At 43.8% G+C, this 19,690-nt stretch overlaps 2 protein-coding genes across 3 annotated transcripts; one reads left to right on the forward strand and one right to left on the reverse strand.

Annotated features, from left to right (window-relative positions):
- Positions 1-1,098: 1,098 nt before the first annotated feature.
- GPS1 (G protein pathway suppressor 1) lies at positions 1,099-11,504 on the reverse strand. 2 transcript variants are annotated; one of them, XM_048323748.1, is made up of 14 exons: positions 11,398-11,504; positions 8,825-8,917; positions 8,303-8,484; positions 7,345-7,509; positions 7,041-7,176; positions 6,808-6,885; positions 6,462-6,522; positions 6,003-6,088; positions 5,402-5,496; positions 4,185-4,290; positions 3,763-3,843; positions 3,498-3,635; positions 3,145-3,279; positions 1,099-2,421 (listed from the first exon to the last, which is right to left on the reverse strand). In XM_048323748.1, exons 1-14 carry the CDS (start codon positions 11,428-11,430, stop codon positions 2,347-2,349), a joined length of 1,464 nt encoding a protein of 487 aa, XP_048179705.1. In that variant the 5' UTR covers positions 11,431-11,504; the 3' UTR covers positions 1,099-2,346. The 2 variants fall into 2 exon arrangements, with proteins under 2 accessions (XP_048179705.1, XP_048179706.1); XM_048323749.1 differs by lacking the exon at positions 11,398-11,504 and adding an exon at positions 10,737-10,999.
- Positions 11,505-11,526: 22 nt separating this feature from the next.
- Positions 11,527-19,603, forward strand: RFNG (RFNG O-fucosylpeptide 3-beta-N-acetylglucosaminyltransferase). Its single transcript, XM_048323752.1, has 8 exons — positions 11,527-12,080; positions 12,919-12,967; positions 13,481-13,583; positions 13,964-14,117; positions 15,145-15,233; positions 15,324-15,489; positions 16,820-16,905; positions 17,139-19,603. Exons 1-8 carry the CDS (start codon positions 11,688-11,690, stop codon positions 17,203-17,205), a joined length of 1,107 nt encoding a protein of 368 aa, XP_048179709.1. The 5' UTR covers positions 11,527-11,687; the 3' UTR covers positions 17,206-19,603.
- Positions 19,604-19,690: the final 87 nt, after the last annotated feature.

A 19,690-nucleotide genomic window follows, 5' to 3' on the forward strand; every position in this document is an offset into this window, starting at 1 on the left:
AATGCAATTTACCTAGAACTATATCCATATCGTGTTGTATTTTGTGGGCTTTGGGACTTGCAAGCAGTTAGGACTGAGGCGGGTGTTGGACAATGTCTAGAAGAAATGTGCTTGGACAGCCCTGACTCCCATCTAAAAGATCCTAAAGCAACAGCAGCTTCTTTCACAGGCTAAAGGAGACAGTTATACGCCAGTAATTCTGCACAAAGCATCCACGATGCCAATGCAATAAAAGAGAAATGCTTGATCACTCCCAAAGAGGCTGCAAGCATTTTTTCTGGGTGGATGAAAACTTACCACCGCTGCCCATGCTAAGGAATGGCCTCGGGCCACAGCCAGAGCTGGAAACTGCTGTTGCCACCTTGTGGGGCCCCTTGTGGCTGCTTAGGGATGGTGTCTGGAAGAACAGAGACTCTAGTCAGCTCAAGACATCACTGACCACTGAGGAGCCCTGCAGCAGAAATCCTCCAGTAAGGGACAGATGTCAGTCAAAAAAAATCCCGAGAGTGGAAGCACAGACTGGCATGGTGCACTTCACTGGGATGCAAAACCATCTTCTAAAGAGCAGAGTGTAAGATCTTTTCCTTATAAATAGTAATACTGGCCCATTTGGGGAAGAAAACAAGTAGCATTTTAGGACTGAAAAGCTTTCCTTCAGCACAAACAGAAAGCATTACAATACTTTCCCTGCATTTCTTATAAGGATGTACAGCAATTTACCCAAGGACTCAACTTGCCTTTCTCACTAAACTGGCCATCAGTGATGCCTGACACCAAGTTCTTCCCTCAGAAATGGGAGCATTTTTCCATGCCAAATGTAACCAAAGACCTCACAGAAACTACTGGTTCCATTTTCAGCACCTAAGTCATAAAAAGCATGGAAAGCCAGGAGAGACCACTGTTGCTACAGGAATTTTGCTGTTCGAATGTTCCTTCAAACTGCATTTTCTTCACAGTTCATCCAAGCTACATCTCCAACCAGATCGGAAAGCAAAACACAATGGCCCTAGGAAACATAATGAAGCTTAGCAAAAAATCAATGGCTTGAGATCGAAATACCTAAAACCCAACTTTAACATAAAACTCCAAATACTCAGAAGCTTTTAAATCCTGCTATTTAATGCACTAGATATAACAACTCATTTTTTTTAAAAAAGCATGAACACATTAACAGTAACATCTGTAGTCAGTTGCCAGACCAGTCAGGGCTGGAGTAAAATTCTCAGTTTGCCTTATGGATTGGATGAATACAAGGCTGCAGTTGACTTCAGAAAATTCAGTGCATATCTCCTTTCATGAACACAGGAAGAACACACACACACACACTAACACCCTGGGCTGCCACCTTTAACCCCTTTATAAAAGGAAAAGCAGAATAAATGCACCTGGAGAGTGGGCACCTAGACTGACTCTTTTTAGCGCTTCCACTAGACTTGAGTGGTGTTTTATGGCATTTATCCATTCTACCCAAAACAACTGTTGCACATGTGGGGAAGCCATCACACACTATGGCAGTAAGACTGGGCAAGCAGCAATATTTGCATGAAGTAGAGATTTACTGCTATGATAACACTGGACCCCAAAGCTAGGTCACACACAAGTGGGAAACACATCAGGAAACAGTTCTTTGAAAATAGAAACCAGAGGCGGGGGGGGGGGGGGGAAGGGGAAGAGAGAGAGAGAGAGAGAGAGAGAGAGAGAGAGAGAGAGAGAGAGAGAGAGAGAACCTGGCTGCAGGTAAACATAAAACCCTAAAATAAAGACGTGTGACTGAATGCATGGAAGCAATGTCATATTTTCTGGTGCAGGTGAAAATTCTCCAAGAGTTTCTCAAAGGAAATCTCGTCCCCCATCAGAACTCTAGCTCCATAATTGAGAGCAATGCACTTGTAAGTTTATTTGAAAACAGAAAGCTCAGCATTGCTCAAAATCAAGGCAATACTTTCAGGCCAGCAAAACTCATCTTATATCATGCCTGTCCATTCAACTAACTATTTTTGCAGCTTTGAAACAAGAAAACTAATAGCAGCTGAAAAACTCTCAACTCAGCATCTGTATGAATAACCTGACAGCTCTTTATGGAGTGGTGGAAGGAGAATGAAGGGTTTCTACCAAAACTGAAATGATGATCCATTTGCAGGGATGCTGTTTTTAAAAATAATTTCTTTTCAAGAGAATTGAAGTTATTGGAATATTCATATTATCCACCACCAAACCAACCCTGACTCTCTCAACCCGAGCAAGAAGGGAGGGAGATAGGGACAGTTTGTGAAGCTCAGCAGTTAGTGGGTGAGACACTGGGTACAGTCCTGAGGGACCATTTCTTTTGGTAGTGCACGAAGTTTTTCACATGTTGGTGCTCATTCTGGATTGGCTGTTAGCTGGAGTGAGCTCCCCTTGGCTACCTTCCCTCGGAGGAGACTGCAACAAGACCAAAACACATCCTAGTTAGTGATGTGTAAATATTCTGCAGCCTGCTTCCTGAGAGACAAAATGAAGCACAGGTGAAGCTTAGCAGGATGGCAGCAGGGGGAGAGCATACCCCCAGGTTCATTAATGATGATTTTGTGTTAACAACTTTGACAGTTCACAAAAACTTTTCCTAAAAAAGTCAAACCAGAACTTTTAAGCCGCTCTTATTTACTATGTACTGGGGCTGTTGGCCCCAGAAATTGAATCCTGTCTGGAATTTAGTAATCACAGGGATTAATATACTATAGAAATTAACACATTCTGTGCAGATGGTCTATTCTCCTTAAAGTCATCCTTTTCAAACTGCAACCCAGAAGGAATACTCCTAACGACCTAATGCATTTTTTACTTCCTCTGCTGAAAAAATTACTTCAAACAGTCTTTGTTGAGAAAGTAAAAGATACGTCTATCAAGGACTGGACCAAAGGAATTATTCAGAATTAACCCAACCATATAAACTTCAAAGGAGATTCTGAGTTCTACAAGCAGGTTAACGTACCGGCTAGAAACACCTCATACATTTAGTATTTACTATTGTAAGAATTTGTCCAATCAGGAACACGATAGCTTCATTCCCTTCCAGAATCTTCAGTTCACCAACTTTTAGTTTTAGTTAAAAAAAAAAAAAAAATCATAACATTGCCTTTAAGTCCCTATTTAACACGCCCATACCTTGACATGTATCTGGTTGCGCAGGACTGCAGCTCGCAGGATCATTGCTTTGGCACGGCGCTGAAACTCTTTGCCCATTAGTAAAGACTTCTCAAAAGTTGTACTGCGCTGATCTACATCTCGAGCATACAGAATCTGTAACCAATACAGAGAACTGTAAATGGGAGCTGTGCCAGGGTCCCACATCAGGAAAACAGCTAAGGCATTATGGAGCCTGAGGTCACACACAGCTCACCCCTACTGAACACACCAGGCCCAAGAGATGAATGCGCCTTCCAAGTGTCTCAGGAATGGAGAGTTTCTAATCTTAGTAAACCTGTTCAGTCTATAATCCATGGCTGAAATGCACTCACCTTACTGTGCGAGTCTATTCTGGCATTGATCAGTCCCTCCAGGATCAGCTGAGTGAGTTCATCTTCCAGAGCAGCCACTGTGGTGTTAAAAGCAGTGGCCATCTTGCGCATGTCTGCTGACACGTAGGGGCTGAAGTACTAAGAAGAAGAAAATACTCAATTGCCAAGGGCACTCTCCACCTTCTGAGAAACGAAGGGAAAAGCAACTGCAAAGAGATGGCCTATCTCCCTGTTCATCCACCTCTGGGATGACAGGAATAATTACCTGGATAAGGGCACGATTTCGAATCTGGGTATAAAGTGTCCTGACATGAGGTGCAAGGTACATATCTAGCAGCAGGTTGTCCTGTGCAAAACAATAAAGCAATAATCAGAAGCTGAGAAGCAATCTGGAAAAATACATTATTCCTGTGTTCTGAAACATTTATGCATATACACTTAAACCTTAAGAATATTACACTACAGCAAGACAGTATGATAAAACAAGAATGAATAAAAGAACTAGCAATACATTTAAAATATTTATCATTTCTCTCTACTAATAAATTACTCCCAATTTCCATGCACCATGTCAGGAGACAGAAGAGCTGAACATATAGTATCTACTTTTGACAATCACTGCTTCTCACAAAAGGCTAGGCAAAGGGAAGTTTAGGGTCTGCTCTGCTCTGCTCTCCTGCAACTCACCTTCATCTCATCCAGCATCTTCAGGCATGAAGCATATTTAGACTCATAAAACTTGAAGATGATGTCACGAACCTGTGGCTCCAGCTCCAAAAACAATTTGAAGGAGCTACAGATAAAGATGGCAGTGATCAGACATTGGAACTCACCACTTAAATATCCCATAACCCCATCACTCCCAAGTCGCAAGGTTAAAAACTCTCACTACCATTCAAAGATTCCAAGAATTTACCCTCTAACAGACCAGACAGCCCATTTTCAGCAGGGCTGGGAGCCTGGAACACAGAGAGATAGAGCACAGCATCAGAGCTGTGATGAAGGAAGACAAAAGACTTCTGACGAACCAAGTAGTAGAAGTGTCTGTCCACACAAAACAAAATAATGAATATGAATAGGTCAAAATCAGGATACATCACCAGCAAACAAATGCCATATCTGTGCTTGCACTGTAGTCTGTGCTGGCCAGCTTTTTGTCCCCTTTCAAAGCACAGCCTTCATTAAGTACAGCATGCCATAGACACGTCAAGCATGCAAATTTCTCAGAGAAACAACCTATTGCGAGTGTGGTAAATCTTAGGGATGTACACTCTTACTCAGCACACTCCCAATTCTCCATCACAGATTTTTAAACCTTGGGATCTCACCCTATGTTTCAGCCCACAAAAAAGGGTAACAACCCCTTTTCCACAGCAATTTAAAATTACTGCTTCTGTACATCTAGCTGCTAGGAATTCAGTGTCATTGCAATTCAATCTTTGACACACAAATATGCACTTTCTTTCAAAGACTATAATTCTCTTAACCTTCTATATGTCATAGTTAGATTACAGTCCAAGGTGTACTAATAATTACTAAATTGTTTTAATGATTAACACCAGAACAAGGAGCAACATGAAGGCAAATTATCCTAACAGCTGCCTTTGACAGAGGGCTGTGTCCCTCGATTTAATATCTAATATGAACTACTGATGGAGACAGACAACTGGGCTATGCAGATGCTGGATTTAACCTGGACGGGAAACTTATACTAAGAAAATTTTAGCTGTGATTAACCACTGTGTTTTAGACAGTGAAACACCACTTAATGCTAAAGCCAAACTAAGGCTCAGTGATTCTTTCTCTCCTGTATGAGAAATACTCCTGCCAGAATCCACTCTTAGCCAAAGTCCCACGTTCCAAAAGATGTCCAGTACATACAAACCCCTCAAGGCATCACTCACCTACTGGAGATAACATTTCGTTGCAGTTCCTGACGGTCAAATGTAGCAAGGGCACAGAGCCCACCATACACAGCCACGTTGCTGGGAGATAATAGCTACAGAGAGAGAGAGAGAGAGAGCTGTCACTGACTAGCAAAATGGCGTAAGGGTGGCATTAAGTCTTCTACCCCAGGCCTTTCTTTCATTCAGCGACAAGATTAGTCCTTATCAAATGCAGCGGAAGCACTCAGCTTGCTCTCACCCAGTGTGCGGGGTGACAGGGCCAGAGCAGTAACACTGCTAAGAGAGTAGACACCAATTTCAAGAGGTTTTGGTTGATTGAGCAACACAGAATTATAGATCTCACAGGTAACTCTTATGTGATCTAGAGTAGAACATTTAGAGAGGCCAAGAACAGAGACTTTAAAAACAAACAAACAAACAAAAAAACCCCAACACAACAACAACAAAAAAAACCCCAGCCAACCAGCATAGTTCACAGCACCACCAAACTATACAGGAATGCTGCAAGAATAACTACAATATCTGAATTTTACAACCTAATACTTAGAAGAATTACATCCCCTCCAAGACCTGCACACAGCGCCCTCTTGGTCCTCACCTCAGGGAAATCACAGTGATCAAATGATGCCAACAAGAAGCACTTTGCTGCCTGTTTGTACTTCCGGGCAGCTAGTTCAGCCAAGCCTAGGAACCAGAAAAAGTTAGTCCTTTTTTTATGATAGTATACAGACTAGGGAGAATTGAAAAATCTGGAGAGTAGGAGAGGCCCCCACATGGCTGCTAGTGCCTTTACTACTGAAGAAAAAGAAGATCCTCAGACTGTATCAAGCATCCTTTGAACTACATTGACTCACACAGGTATCCTCTCTGAAGAAACTCAGGGAGAGGAAAGAGATGGCAAAAACCAGCCAGCAGTTCTATCTCACCAGCTTCATTAAATTTTGCATGTCTGGTGTGAAAATACGAAGTCTGTCAAATATGAGAGAAAAAATAAACGCAAGAGCCCTATGGACAGGTAGAAAGACAGGCCATACAGGAAGCTGAAAGACTCACTCACCTGCTGCACATTTCAGTTTGGTGAGAATTGCTTGTGTCTGGCTATCTCTTTCTCCTCTTTGCTAAAGCATAAAACAAAGCAGTAGTTAGCAAACAGTATGAAAGCTATTTTGCTTACAATCATCCCCAAAATATTTCACCCTGGTAATTAACGTGTAAATCTCAATGGCAAGAGGGAAATATGGTAAAACTGAGGACAGGGAAGTATCCGTTTTGACCTTGAGTCAGATTTTGTACATACATATTATGGGAGAAGTCATAACAGGGGAAAAGAAGAAATCACTTTACAAATTTTGGAAACAGAAAACAAAGGGAAAACTCATGCAAGCTACAGAGCAGGAGCTTACTTCTGCAATTTCTGGTGTAGACTCAGCCTTGCTTACATAGCTCAGAACATGAGACCAATTCTGGAGGTAGACACTGACCTGTAGAGAGCCAGAAACAGTGTGGAGTAGGCATGGATAAATGGCATTCCTTAGATAAGCCGCATCATTGCGGACACAGGAGCCGAGTACGGGGGAGTGACTTCGCAGCAGGTATCACAAAGACACCAAGTACCATTGCCTGCAAATCTTCCTACCTTGATAACATTGAGACACATGTTGATGACATGTTTAGCACTGGTGCAGTAATCACGGGCTCGTGAGTAACACTTGAGAGCATTACTGAGGTCTCCACAGTCCAGGTAATGATCACCTAAGTCATCATGGCCTCTCCTGGAGGATGGGAATTAAAACATCAATGAACTGTATGCTCAGAGAGGAACAAAGTCAGCTTGTTCTAAACAAGTAACTCAACACACTGACCTAAGAGCACATCCCATGTTAAGTGCATGGAGGAGCAAAATGCTCTTCCTTGCTCCAGCAGAGCCTTCTGCATCTCACCTGATACTCTCCTTGATGGAGTTCCCTTTGTAATTTTTCAGATCTGTATCGAGTTTCTCCAGTTTAAGAAGAGCTTTTTTGCGTGTAGCTTCAACCCAAGCTGTGTCAAGAGGAGGGGGTTCAATTCCACTATCAGGGACAGCATCAGGTGTATTTTGCAGTTCTCTGAAAGGAAAGTATTTGAATGAAGCTATTAGGCTGAAAACACTTCGAAACAGAGGTCTGCTATGTGCCTGGCATTGTTACCCTAACAAACAGTACTGCATACACAAAATAGACCAAAGAGAAAATAAGGGTAGTGGGGAAAAAAGAAACATATTGCTAAAATCTCCAGTGCAAAACAGTAACACGAGCATCACAGATGTTTACAAATACTTCACAAAATTATTCTAATGATCTTAGGATAAGCATACTGTCACACACATGATAAAGTCTCCCCACGCAAAACAGACAAGAAATCATCAAATAAGCATAGCAACAAAAATAACGCAAAGAAGGGAAGCGTGGATGGATAAGCGAGATATCAAAGGTTATCCTTAACAGCAAACCGGGGGTGGGGGGGAGAACATGGAGAGAAGAAAAAAAACCAAACCAAAATAAGGCAAAGAGTTAAATTAAGTTTTAACTTATGAAAACAAAAGCATCTAGAACACATCTCCATAATCTACCCAAGGAAAAACAAACATGTTCATTAATATCTGAGGCAGTTGCAAGGACTAAACTCACCTCAATATCTACCTGCAGCTTTTTAAAGCACAGAGATTTCAGAATGAGATAATGTCTCCTGTGCTTTATCTTTTAAAAAAGCATGAACACACATTTTACTGCTATTAAATTCTAAGGGCAAAGACAATTTGTTTAAGGTACATGCTGGTATTACATACAAAGTCCTCCACTGTGGCACATCAATCTTAACTCTGTCAGGAAAGCTCCCCAGGGTCCCATGACCTCTTAGTACCTTGTGGCCTCAGACAGCTTTCTGTGGATTTCTTCATACACATCAACATTGAAAGTTCTTTGGACAAATGACAGAGCCATCTTAAGAGCTTCCACCCGCAGCTGTGGGCAGTGATCAGCAATGAACTGCAGCCGCTCAATCCGCATCAGCCCACTGTAGCTGGATGCATACTGCTCCAAATCCTGCCAACAAAACCTGGTCTCAGAAGGTGAAAATGGACACGCTACATCAGGCTACTACACTGTGACCTGGACAGGTTTTCCTACAGACCTGACCCCCTCAAGGAGGGCAACATGACTCAAGTAAAAAATCAGTAAGATTAGTCCATATCTGCTTTCTTCAAACATTAGGATTTCCTCAGAAATATGCAGTACATTACAATTTACTTTTTTAAAATTTCAGTTGTGACACCTTTTGTTAAGACTAATCAGCTTTAAGATTTTTCAGAAGGGATTTTTTCAAAATTCTTAAAGGAAGAGACCACACACAAGAAATGTACCCACAGCCCTCAGCAGCACGTACCAGTGTGGGGTTCTCCACTACATAGTTGATATCAGGTGAATTTTGCTGATCTTCTTGTGGATCTACGTCAATCTGCATGGGCTCCACTGCACCCTAAAATATCAAAATTAGGTCAAAAGTAGCTTATTACATTTGAGCAGGAAATAACTATGTGATTCAATTTATTAAAGACTTGCTTAAATACATGTTAAATTTTAAAAATTAAAAAGCACTCCTCAGTCTTTTGATATGCTTAGGATTTTTCTCTAGCAACACCAACAGTTAGCATGATGCTTGGTCTAACGCAAGCAGCAGCATGGCTTAGCATTCACACAGAGCAGTTTATTTGGGTTGGTAAATTATCAAGCAAAACAGTGAAGGGGTCAATAAATCTGATTCTACAAAGTATCTGTGGCATGCATTCCATTTCCCTTCCCTGAGCAAGAGCAGGTGTTAACACTCAGCTCAAGAAGTTCCGAAAGACAAAACGTACCAAAAAACTCACCACAACCTTTCAAAATTGCTTTAATGCTTAGAAGTAATATTTTAGGGGGGCAAAAAAGGCAAAAACTGTTAGACTTCTTAGAAGTATTAAAAACCATAAAGAACAGAATGCAGAATGGCAATTTCAGAGTTTCCAACATGCCAAGGAACAATTTGTCAGCACTGCAGAGATTTGCCATTAGTTGAACTATCCTACTGTAGTTTTCAAGTCCAGTTACTTAGATAGAGCCTCTTTTGCAGAAACAAGAAAATTTTATTCTCCCAGTATATCCTGCACTGCTTTGAGCCATAAGGACTCACACCTATGCAGTGACTTCAGCACAGCTGCATCATTACAGCCCCTGCATGTATTCCAGGTAAGACTAGCTTGCTATCCCATTCCACAAACTAAACTGGTCTGCTAGCACGGAATTCTTTGTCTCCTCCTAGTCAAAGTGTGCTGAACAGTCCTCCTAGGAATTACCCATTTAAAGTGAGGAAAACTTAGCTGAATGTCTTCTTATGGAATACTAATTTTGTGCACATATAACACAAGCAACACTTGATTTGGTGTAAATTGCAAAAGTGGATCTCACAAAAGAAGTGCCAACCACCTTGCCCCCCCACACATCAGATTATTTCCATATTTTTACTGATTTTACTGTCTGTTAAGAAATCAAAGATTGAGGGGGGTTTTTTTGACTGGGTTGATAGCTTGTTTGGTTGGGGTTTTTTTGTGAGAAAGCACAGGGCAGATCCAGATTTCCTATCTCTAAAAATTATACTCACTCACAGTCTGAGGGTCTTATTCTTTCACAAACTGGTACACACCAAATACATACCTCAACACTGAAATCTCCCAAAATCTGAAGTAAGAAGCAAGTGAAGCATAAAAACATTTGTTTCCTAGTTTAATAACCTTTCCATGAAGGACAGGGAGGGAGGGCACAAAGGAAATTTTGATTGTCTAGATCACCACTCAGGAAAACTGTACATACAAACAGATAACTCACCATATGCTGAGACCATTACTTTTTCCACTTTTATCTATCTTCTATCTTTTCTTATATCACAAACACTAAGTGCCAAGGTTAGATTGTTTAGGCTGTGTTTGCCTACCATAGTAAAAACTCAATTACAGACTCCTTAGAACACAGCATTACAAAGGTAACTGCAGTTCCAGCTGGTGGAACAGAACAACTTGTGTCTTGCTAAGCTGGGAGTCTACACTCTGCGTTTCTCACTTAATTCCCAGACAAGGAAAAATACAAGTGGTCTGGAAGTCCCAGTAGGACAAGCAAACTCAGACACTTTCAAGCTCTTTATTTTGGAAGGAAGATGTAAGGTTGGCTTAAAAACTACTCACAAAGCAAATAATATAACAACCACTCCCCAAGATTTCCTGACGGGAGTGCCAACAGAGTACCAACGGGTACTCCATTGAGGGTACCTCACCAGGCCTCACACAAATAGATAAACTGGTGCCTGAGCTGAAGTTTCCTGCTGTACTCGGAAGGAAGAGGTGTGACCTATTGCTGGAGGGCGTGCAGTACAGATCTGTCACTAATGAAGGAGCTGAGTTGGATGTTGAACTGTCCCTCATCCTCTCCTCACTTCCCAAAGCCTCGTGCCCTGACACAGAATTACTACTGCTAAAATTTGCAAAAGCTAGCCTTCGCGGGTACCTAGTGTAACCGACCCACTCGGCGGTCCTGGGGCTCTCCCCTGCACTGCAGACTCTCAGTCCCTCCTCTTCGGCCACCTCACCGTACCCTCCGCGACTACTCTAGCCCTGCCTACGGCACGTAGAACGCGGGAATCAAACACGGGGCCACTGCAGCGGCGGGGGACGCCACGGGTGCCGGAGGATGCTCGGCTGAGCGCTGCTTCTCGCGAAGGGCAGCGGAAGCGACACAGACGGACCCGACGGAAGGGCGAGCGAGGGCCCAGGGCCAGCCGAGAGCCGCTCCCTGCCCGTGGAGCCCAAGGCGGAGGCCTCACGGCGCCCACGGAGGCCGCGGTCGGGCCGAGGTCCCAGACCTCGCGTGGGAGCGCGGCAGAGCGCGGCCCGGCCCGGCAGGCCGGGCGGGCGGGACACAGCTGCCCCATACCTGCAAGTTAAAGACCTGGACGGGCAGCGGCATCCTCCCCTCACGCCGCCGCTTCCGGCCGCCCGCCCCTCCCACTCCGCTTCCGCTTCCGTTTCCGGGCCGCGCGTCGCGGCCAGGCCGCGGCCGACAGGTGAAGCTCTTAAAGGGGCCGCGGCCCCACTCGGCCCCGCGGCGGCGGCGGCGGCGGCGCGACGACCTCCGGGTGCTCCCTCGCGGGGCTACCGCCACGTCCCAGAGTGCGGGGCCATGAGGTGGCCGCGCCCTGCGGCGGGGGCCCGCGGGGCTGCAGCATGAACGGTCCTTGCCTGGGGCTGCGCAGGGTGGGGGTCCTGCTGTCTCTGGGCGCCGCCGCCCTCCTGCTCTTGCTGCTGCCGCGGGGGCAGCGCCCCGCCGTGCCCCGCCCGCCGCCCGCCGCTGGTCCCAGCGCGCCCCCGCAGCACCGTGCGGGCCCCGAAGGCTCTGCCGGAGCGCCGGGCGGCGGGCCCGGGGCCGGCGGCCGTGGCGGAGGCCTCGCGGGTAGCCCGCAGCTCTCGCGGAGGGGCCGCCTCGGGGCCGCCGGCAGCTCGGCCAGGGAGAGCCTAGAGCTGAAGGACATCTTTATTGCGGTGAAGACCACGAGGAAGTACCATAAGAGCCGCCTGGACTTGCTCCTCCAAACCTGGATCTCCCAGGCGAGGGGACAGGTGAGACTTGGCCAGCGGGCAGGGATAGGCAGCCGGGAGCCTCGGCCCTGCGCTTTCCAGGGCAGCTGCTGCACTCTCACGGAGTTTCTTGCTTGTGTTAAAAGCGGCTTTCTTTCTAAGACTGTGGAAGGCCGTCTTATATAAACGGTTGGTGTGAACACGCTTCCAAAAGAGTTCGTTGCTGAACACGCCAGTTGCCTGCAATATGGGATCGGTAGTCCAAGCAAACATAGCTTGCTGATTCTTGTGTGACTGTGGAAAGTGCTACATGATAGTGCAAGATTCCTGGTGATGATGCATCTAAGCCGATACTTTGGACTAAGTAGTTCAGCCACCTAAGTTTTTCTATAGAACATAAAAATTGTTCCCTTGTTTCAGAATTTCAGTCTATTCAAGTATATTAATGGGATTTTGTCCAGCAGTTGGAACAAGACAGTGTTAACAACCTGCCACTTCCCACTCTGACTTGCATTCTTTCTTCTTAACCTGCTTGACAGCTGTGGATGATTCCTAGCCAGAGAAAGGAGGTACTACCAAAAAAGACCAAAATCCTTTCTGTCTGGCAATCAGTTGTCTGTACCCTGAGACAAGGAGGGTAAAATACAGGCTGCTTTATTGAAATGACACTCTTCTGGTTTGTAATGAAAGAACGTAACAAATGAGGCAGGGGTTGAAGTTGCTAGGGGTCTCTCTGCTACTCCCTCCCCCATTCCAGTGGATACTCTCAAACAAACGACCAAGACAGACAAAACATTCCGAATTCTGACTGAAACAGAGCAAATTTAAAATTAGAATCTGAAGTTCTTAAACGTGGACACACCATTTTTGTCTCCCACAGACGTTTATATTCACAGACTGGGAGGATCGGGAGCTACGCCTGAAAGCAGGTGAGCTGTGTAGCAGCATAGGTGCATACTGTCTGTTATAACTGGGTTTTGCTTCTTTCATACTTTCTATAGAAGTCCCTATTTCATGCTGTACAAGCAATTAGGGAAGTTAAGATGGAGAAAATGGAGAAAATTTCTCCCTACTTGCCACCTAGACAAGATGCCTGGAACTTCTAGAATACTGGGTTCACCTTTGTACACCCTTTCTTCTTGTTAGTAAGCTTAAGTTTACATGGCCCAAAGTTATAGTAGGTATTTCCTTTGCACACATCTCATAACACTATTTATATACCCTCACTTGTTTTTATGCACTCACACAATTTTATGACCTCTGCAGCTTGCAGGCCAGATGGATAACCTGTGAGCCCTGCCTGTCCTGCAGTTTCTTCTCCATGTGTGCACCATGTGCACCTCAGATGTACAGTACTAGTGCCAAATGTGCACTTCTTTTGTAGTCTTTTTTTGACTATGCATGCTTCTCAAACCTGAAAGGGCTGATCTTTATTCTTCTAGGGGATCATATGATCAACACCAACTGTTCCGCTGTCCATACCCGGCAAGCTCTCTGCTGCAAGATGTCTGTGGAATATGATAAATTCCTGGAATCTGGGCAAAAGTAAGTGAAACACATTGTTCTGATTGACTTTGTTTCTTCCAGTTCTGTGCTTACAGGAAACTTGAGTAACCATCTCTGTTCCAGTAAGGAATGCAGTATTAGCTGAAATGTAGGGATGAGGGGAAGAAAGGGAGCACAGCATGAAGCAGTGTTTATAAACAAGCATTTTCTGAAAGGTGGAAAGGATTATAATCTAAAGGGGTTATTGATTTCAGCCTCTTTGCAGACTTAGCATCTGTGGGTGCTTTCATCTTTCCCATTCTGTAATTTGGGACAACAAGAAATACTTTCTGCTCCAAGCCTGAAAGACTTAAGACTCAGTTGTAAACCTGTAATTCATTTCTTTGTCCCTATGGCTTCTTGCTTTGTTTTGTTTGAAGATGGTTTTGCCATGTGGATGATGACAACTATGTGAACCCTCGGACTCTCCTGCATCTCTTGTCTGCCTTCTCACACAGCCAGGACGTCTATGTGGGGCGACCGAGCCTGGACCATCCCATCGAAGCAGCTGACCATGTCCAAAGTGATGGATCAGTAAGCAAACTTTGCAGTTTGTCTGAGAGACATCTCAACCTTCTGAGCCTTTAAAACCTTGAAAATTCATAGGATTCCCCCATAAACCCGAGTGATTTAGTCTGCAAGAAATGAACCTGGTGATGGTCATTTTCAGAGGCAGGGTGCTGGGTTAAATGCACCTTCACTCCAGTGTTGTATGCATATGTATGCACAATGGAGGCTGTCTCCTGGATTGCTGTTTCTGTTCCTTTATTCATGTATGCTGCGATCTGCCTCATTCTGAGCTTAGCAGGACCTCCCCACCTTGACTGTTACTTTTCCTTTAGTGGCTCTGGAGGCAGTGTTCCTTGTTTTAGGGCTTGGGAGTTTGGGTGGGAGTTCAAGGGGTTTTTTTATTTGTTTTGGGTGCAGTATCACACATATTGTCATCATCTTGAACCAACCTGAGAGGGGTGACAAAAGCTTTCTGGATAGATAAAACATTTCCAATATAAAGTGGTTGCTAAGTTTTCAAGAACTGGAAGCAAACGTATCTCAATCACAAGATACATGTGCTAAGGAAAAAGTCCTAATCAGGTTGCCTACACTGGCAGTTCTAAAGATATATCAATCCACTGGCCAGAAAGTCAGTTATAATAAAGCAGCTTGTTAGGGAAGACTCTGCACAACAAAATAGTCTCCTCGGACATGGAGCCAATATATATGGATCACCTTTGATATCCCAGTAACATGAGCTGGCTATGACCCTTAGTTAAAATGAACAGGGGACAGATGGAATTGGGTAGAAGTGGGGCTATCGTTTTCCATAACTCCCTTAGGGTCATTTGATGGTTCACCTGCTGGCTGTTTCAAGATAGTTTCATTTGAGAGAACAGCTAGCTGCACTTTCAGCAGCCTAAACAAATCGGGATTCATCTGTAGCCTTGTTCTGACTCAGATGTATTATGTGATATCAGATAGAACCTTGAGTTCCCTTCCCTGCGCAGCCAAATGAAAAAAGCTGATTATCAGTAACTATTGTGTGTTTTTTCTTTTTGCTCTTCAGAAGACAACTGTGAAATTCTGGTTTGCCACAGGTGGAGCTGGGTTCTGTATCAGCCGAGGTCTTGCCCTGAAGATGAGTCCCTGGGCCAGGTAAGCACTGTTCCTAGCTGAGCTCCATCAATACATGTTTGGGAGGCTTTAAAACATATTTTGGCTTGTCTCCTATGCTCTCTGTCACAGCCTGGGCAATTTCATCAGTACTGCAGAAAGAGTGCGTCTTCCCGATGACTGCACTATTGGCTACATCATCGAGGGGCTGCTGGAGGTAAAGCTGCTACACAGCCCGTTGTTCCATTCCCACCTGGAAAATCTGCAGAGACTACAAGGCGAGTCTGTGCTGCAGCAGGTAGGACTACACCTCATGTCCCATCCTTATAAATACACCTTAGTCGGATCAGAAAGAATACTCTGCATAGACTTAGCACTCTTCAGCAAAGAAGGATATCTACAGACTCACTCAGAGCTGTGTCCTGCTTAATTCCTTCATTTAGGTAAAAAGCGCACTTTCACCCTAGCCAACTGGTCATATAGCTGTCCCCTCCTTTGGGGACACATTCTGCTACATGAAGCCTAAGTAGGGTGTTCCCCATCTCCTTCTAAACCCTGACTTTTTGCATGTAGCAGTAGCAGAAAGTGTAAAAGTTTGCTAAATAGTCTTCCTTGTTTTGCCTAACAAAGTTTCAGTCTTAATTAATGCTGTTCAAAAAGGCAGCTATAGTAAGTACTTATTCAATAGCTAAGACATAATTAAATGTTTGATCATTTTTAAGAATAATTTGTCTGAATCTCAAGAAACTTAAAGTTGCTTCTGAAAAATCAAGTTACTTTTTAATTGCTGGGATACATTTTACCTCCTGGGCAGCAGATGGAGCCACAAGGCCATCCAGCAGCGTTGCCTGCATCACATTGCTTGGCACCCTAAGTAAACAGGAGTGTGGTTTTGCCCCTGCAACGCTGCGTGGTTATATTTTTCTGGCAATTGTATTAGGCAGCAGAAATGTACGCTTGGGGCCAGATTCCACCGTGATGTCATCTCCTTCATCTTAGTGAATGTGACTGTAGCATGAATACATTGTTTCACTGATGGTCATTGGTTCCATGAGATGATGACAGCTACCCCAAAACCCAGGAAATGTACAATTATAAAGAAAACATAAGTCTTCTTGTACCTGACACCTGAAAAATTCTTAATGCAGTGCTTGTGTGGAGGAACAGCACTCATTGGGTGTTCCAAAGATCTAAATTTTGTTCCAGATTTGAAACATGACAGTCCTTTCCATGCCATTTAACATGCAAATGTTTATATTTTTCCCCTGTGCTAAAACATTGCTATTGCAGACTTCAGGCAATGTCTGGTGAGGATGAACGTATTATTTAGCGAAGGTACAGACAGTAGCAGGATTAATGTCCTTACAAAGCTTACAATTCAAACTCATCTTGTTCTTCAGGGCAATGCAAGTTTCAGATCTTCTGTGTATTCTCCCCCATTGCCATTAGTGCCATTCAGCACCAACATTCCTTACATCAGAACTAACTGCTGTCCTCCAAATGTGATCCATGTTCAGATTAGACAGCATCTTTGGAGACTTTCTTGGTACCACATTCACACCCTGCTCTTTCCACTCTGGTTTTCTGCCTTAGTGTTAAAAGTTCTGAATACTTACTTATTTTTACAGGTAACCCTGAGTTACGGTGACCCTGAGAACAAACACAATGTCGTGAGTGTGGGAGGAGTGTTTGGCCTTCAGCAAGATCCAACCCGGTGAGTGTCCACTTCCAAAACAAGATCTCCCTACCTTGTTCATGTTTGTCATCTGTAAGATGATCAGACCCACTAATGGGGTTATTTTCTCATGTCAGCTCTTGTTACTGTGCCAAAAGCAGGTAAACCCACCCTCTGCTCCGTCAGACTGCTGCACATTCAATGCTAGTATGTTCTGTGTATGGAGAATTCCAATCTAATGCTGTCTTTTTTTTTTTTTTTTTCCTATATAGATTTAAATCTGTCCATTGTCTGCTTTATCCTGACACTATTTGGTGCCCTGCTAAGAAGATGTCATAATTCTTGACCAGCCACTGACACCTATGTCTTAGCTAGTTTGCATAAGACAGGAGTTGTGGAGTTTTTTGGTGGTTTTATTCTTCTGGGAGACAACCAGTGGTATCTACAAAGGAGGTAGACAGTTTCTGTTTAGAAAAGCAGTCAGATGTGGTTTGTTCAGCTGCAGCCTGGGACATTCCAAGAAGAATCTTTGTTCTTTTGTCTAGTGGCTCTTCATAAGATGACCACAGTCCTGTGTGTATGAGTCACTTTACACTTTCATCTGGTGTCATGTGAACCTGTGCTTGGGCACATCTGAGGTAAATACAGTACTGGGAGTGAGACTGTTCTTACTACCCTTAGGGGTTTTTAGAAGCCACTGTCTTGAAGCTGGAGTGCTAGAGCAGACTGTAGTCCCCATGGTGACAAGAGAGGCAAAGTTTTCAGTCATCTTTCTTGGGAACAGAATTACTTAAGGGCTTCTGTGGCCTGCCAGATTAAAACTCCAGTGGGCCAGAATACAGAAATCCTGGAATTACTAGGGTAAACAAGGCTGAAAGCCTTTGTCATGAGAAAACCCTGTGTGAGGGTAAGCTTACTCAGGACTGGACAAGTTGCTTACAATGCACATTCTCCTGTCATCCATGTGTACCTCCTGTGGAGGTAATTGTCAGACCTGGCTCGCATGCCAGCTGATTTGCAATGGTTGATGAGTATGATCTATTCTCTTGATATTTGATATTGAAGAAATATTTGCCTGACAAGATGGTAATTGTTCCTCCCACTTGGCCAGTAGTTGTCGCATGAGCTGGAGAAGCTTTTGCTGGCAAAACACACCCTGTTTCTGAAGCTGTGTGATGGGGGGAGGAATGCTAGATAGCTGCAGTGCACTGAGGAAGGTTCTGATGGTATCATTTGAGGACCTTTAATTGTATGACCATGGTTACTCCAGCTTCTTCAGATAATCTTTTAATTACCATAAAGATCACTGTTTGTTTTTACTCCTTAATATTTCAACAAATAGTTCATGCAGTTACTAAAAGGAGACTGCACACTCACAAGCAGTTCAGTGCTCTAGCAGTATCATCTGCTGCTGCTTTTTAAAGAAAGTAAATTTAGTTTTGAAAGTGGAATGAATGGGGCACCATATGTCTACTTTTTTGTTAGCCCAGACTTTGGCCATGTGCAAACCTTATCTGACCTGGAGAATACCATAAAAAAAAAAAAAAACCTTTTCAAAACCACTGTTTACTCTTGCAGACTCTTCAAAAAATACTTTCTGGTTTAATGCTAGAGTTTGAGGCCAAATTAAGGGAAGGATAATAGAATGCCATTGTATGATCTGGAACTGTGATTACTGGCTTGATTGTGGACCTAGCAGAAGTTTCAGGTTTGTAAATGGCTGTGCTCAGCTGTACTGTGGGCTTCAGGTACTTACTTAACCTGGCAAATGCCTGTAGTGTATTCAAGTATGCCACTTAGCACAGGTGTCAGCCTCCTAAAATATACCATGTTCCCTGCATTTTAACAAACCTTTCCGTGTTTACCTCAGTACATTGCCTTCTTTGCATGATTTTAGTTAGCTCCACTGAGGAGCAAACAAGCTGACTGCTACTTACACAGTCCTGCAGCTCATTCTTGTATTTCTCCTTTCTGCCATGTGTACTAAGGTGACTATGAGGTATAGAAATAAGAATGCGGCAGGGAACTAGATCAAAGCCCAGCTAGCACACTGGCTGTTCCCTAATGGGCTGTCAGTGTTACAGCTGTGCCTGTCACAGAGGAGGATTTATGGAGTAGCAGGTTCTACCTCTTTATTAGGTCTTCTGCTAACTAGAAGTGAGGCATCCTGTGGTTTAATGATTTGTCATTAATAGTTCTGGAGATTCCTGGTATCCATATAATTTTTTTTAAAACACTTGTTAGGTTCTTGGTTTTAAAATCCTGTAGCAGAAAACTGTGAAACTTCGGGAGCTCTTGAGGTGATTTTGTCTTCAAGCACTTCTTCTGAACTCTTCTGTTGGAACTTTTCTTCCCCTTCCACTGGAAGCAGCCTCTTGTAAGATGACACAGACAGCATGGACTGGGCAGCAATTGTGGCAAACTGCAGTTAAAAAATTACAACACTTTATATTGATGGCAGCAAAACTAAACGGTAGAAGTTTCACATTGTGGTTACAGGTCACACTAGGTGTGCCAAAGAGGCAGTGCCTTCAAAGCTGGGACGGTGTGTATGGAACTTAAAAAGGACCGTGTTCTCTTGCAGGGCAATAGGAAACTGTTCAGTGTGTTCAGGCCCGTTCCAAGGTTTCTTGAGATTACAGTAAGCTGTGTGGATCTATCAGGATGCAGCTTTTTCATCAAACTACTTTTTCATACACAAAGTGATTCTATAAAATAAATATTTAAATATGTGAAAGGCTGTGTTCTTTCATATTTCTTCACATGTGCTCTGTTTCAAAAATGGACCATAAACCCACTAATCCAGAAAACTACACCCTCCTGT

The sequence above is a fragment of the Corvus hawaiiensis genome, chromosome 19 (genome assembly GCF_020740725.1).
Source record: "Corvus hawaiiensis isolate bCorHaw1 chromosome 19, bCorHaw1.pri.cur, whole genome shotgun sequence".
NCBI lineage: Eukaryota > Metazoa > Chordata > Aves > Passeriformes > Corvidae > Corvus > Corvus hawaiiensis.

Excerpts from the sequence above, each read along its gene's own strand:
- GPS1 (XM_048323749.1), bottom strand. The coding sequence starts at position 10,889 with ATGAGGGACAGTTCAACATCCAACTCAGCTCCTTCATTAGTGACAGAT. Across the intron at positions 4,291-5,401 it reads CGAAATGTTATCTCCAGTAG|CTCCTTCAAATTGTTTTTGG; the intron begins GTGAGTGATGCC and ends CTTTATCTGTAG. Across the intron at positions 2,422-3,144 it reads GCAACCAGATACATGTCAAG|TCTCCTCCGAGGGAAGGTAG; the intron begins GTATGGGCGTGT and ends GTCTTGTTGCAG.
- RFNG (XM_048323752.1), top strand. The coding sequence starts at position 11,688 with ATGAACGGTCCTTGCCTGGGGCTGCGCAGGGTGGGGGTCCTGCTGTCT. Across the intron at positions 15,234-15,323 it reads AAGATGAGTCCCTGGGCCAG|CCTGGGCAATTTCATCAGTA; the intron begins GTAAGCACTGTT and ends TCTCTGTCACAG. Across the intron at positions 15,490-16,819 it reads GCGAGTCTGTGCTGCAGCAG|GTAACCCTGAGTTACGGTGA; the intron begins GTAGGACTACAC and ends TTATTTTTACAG.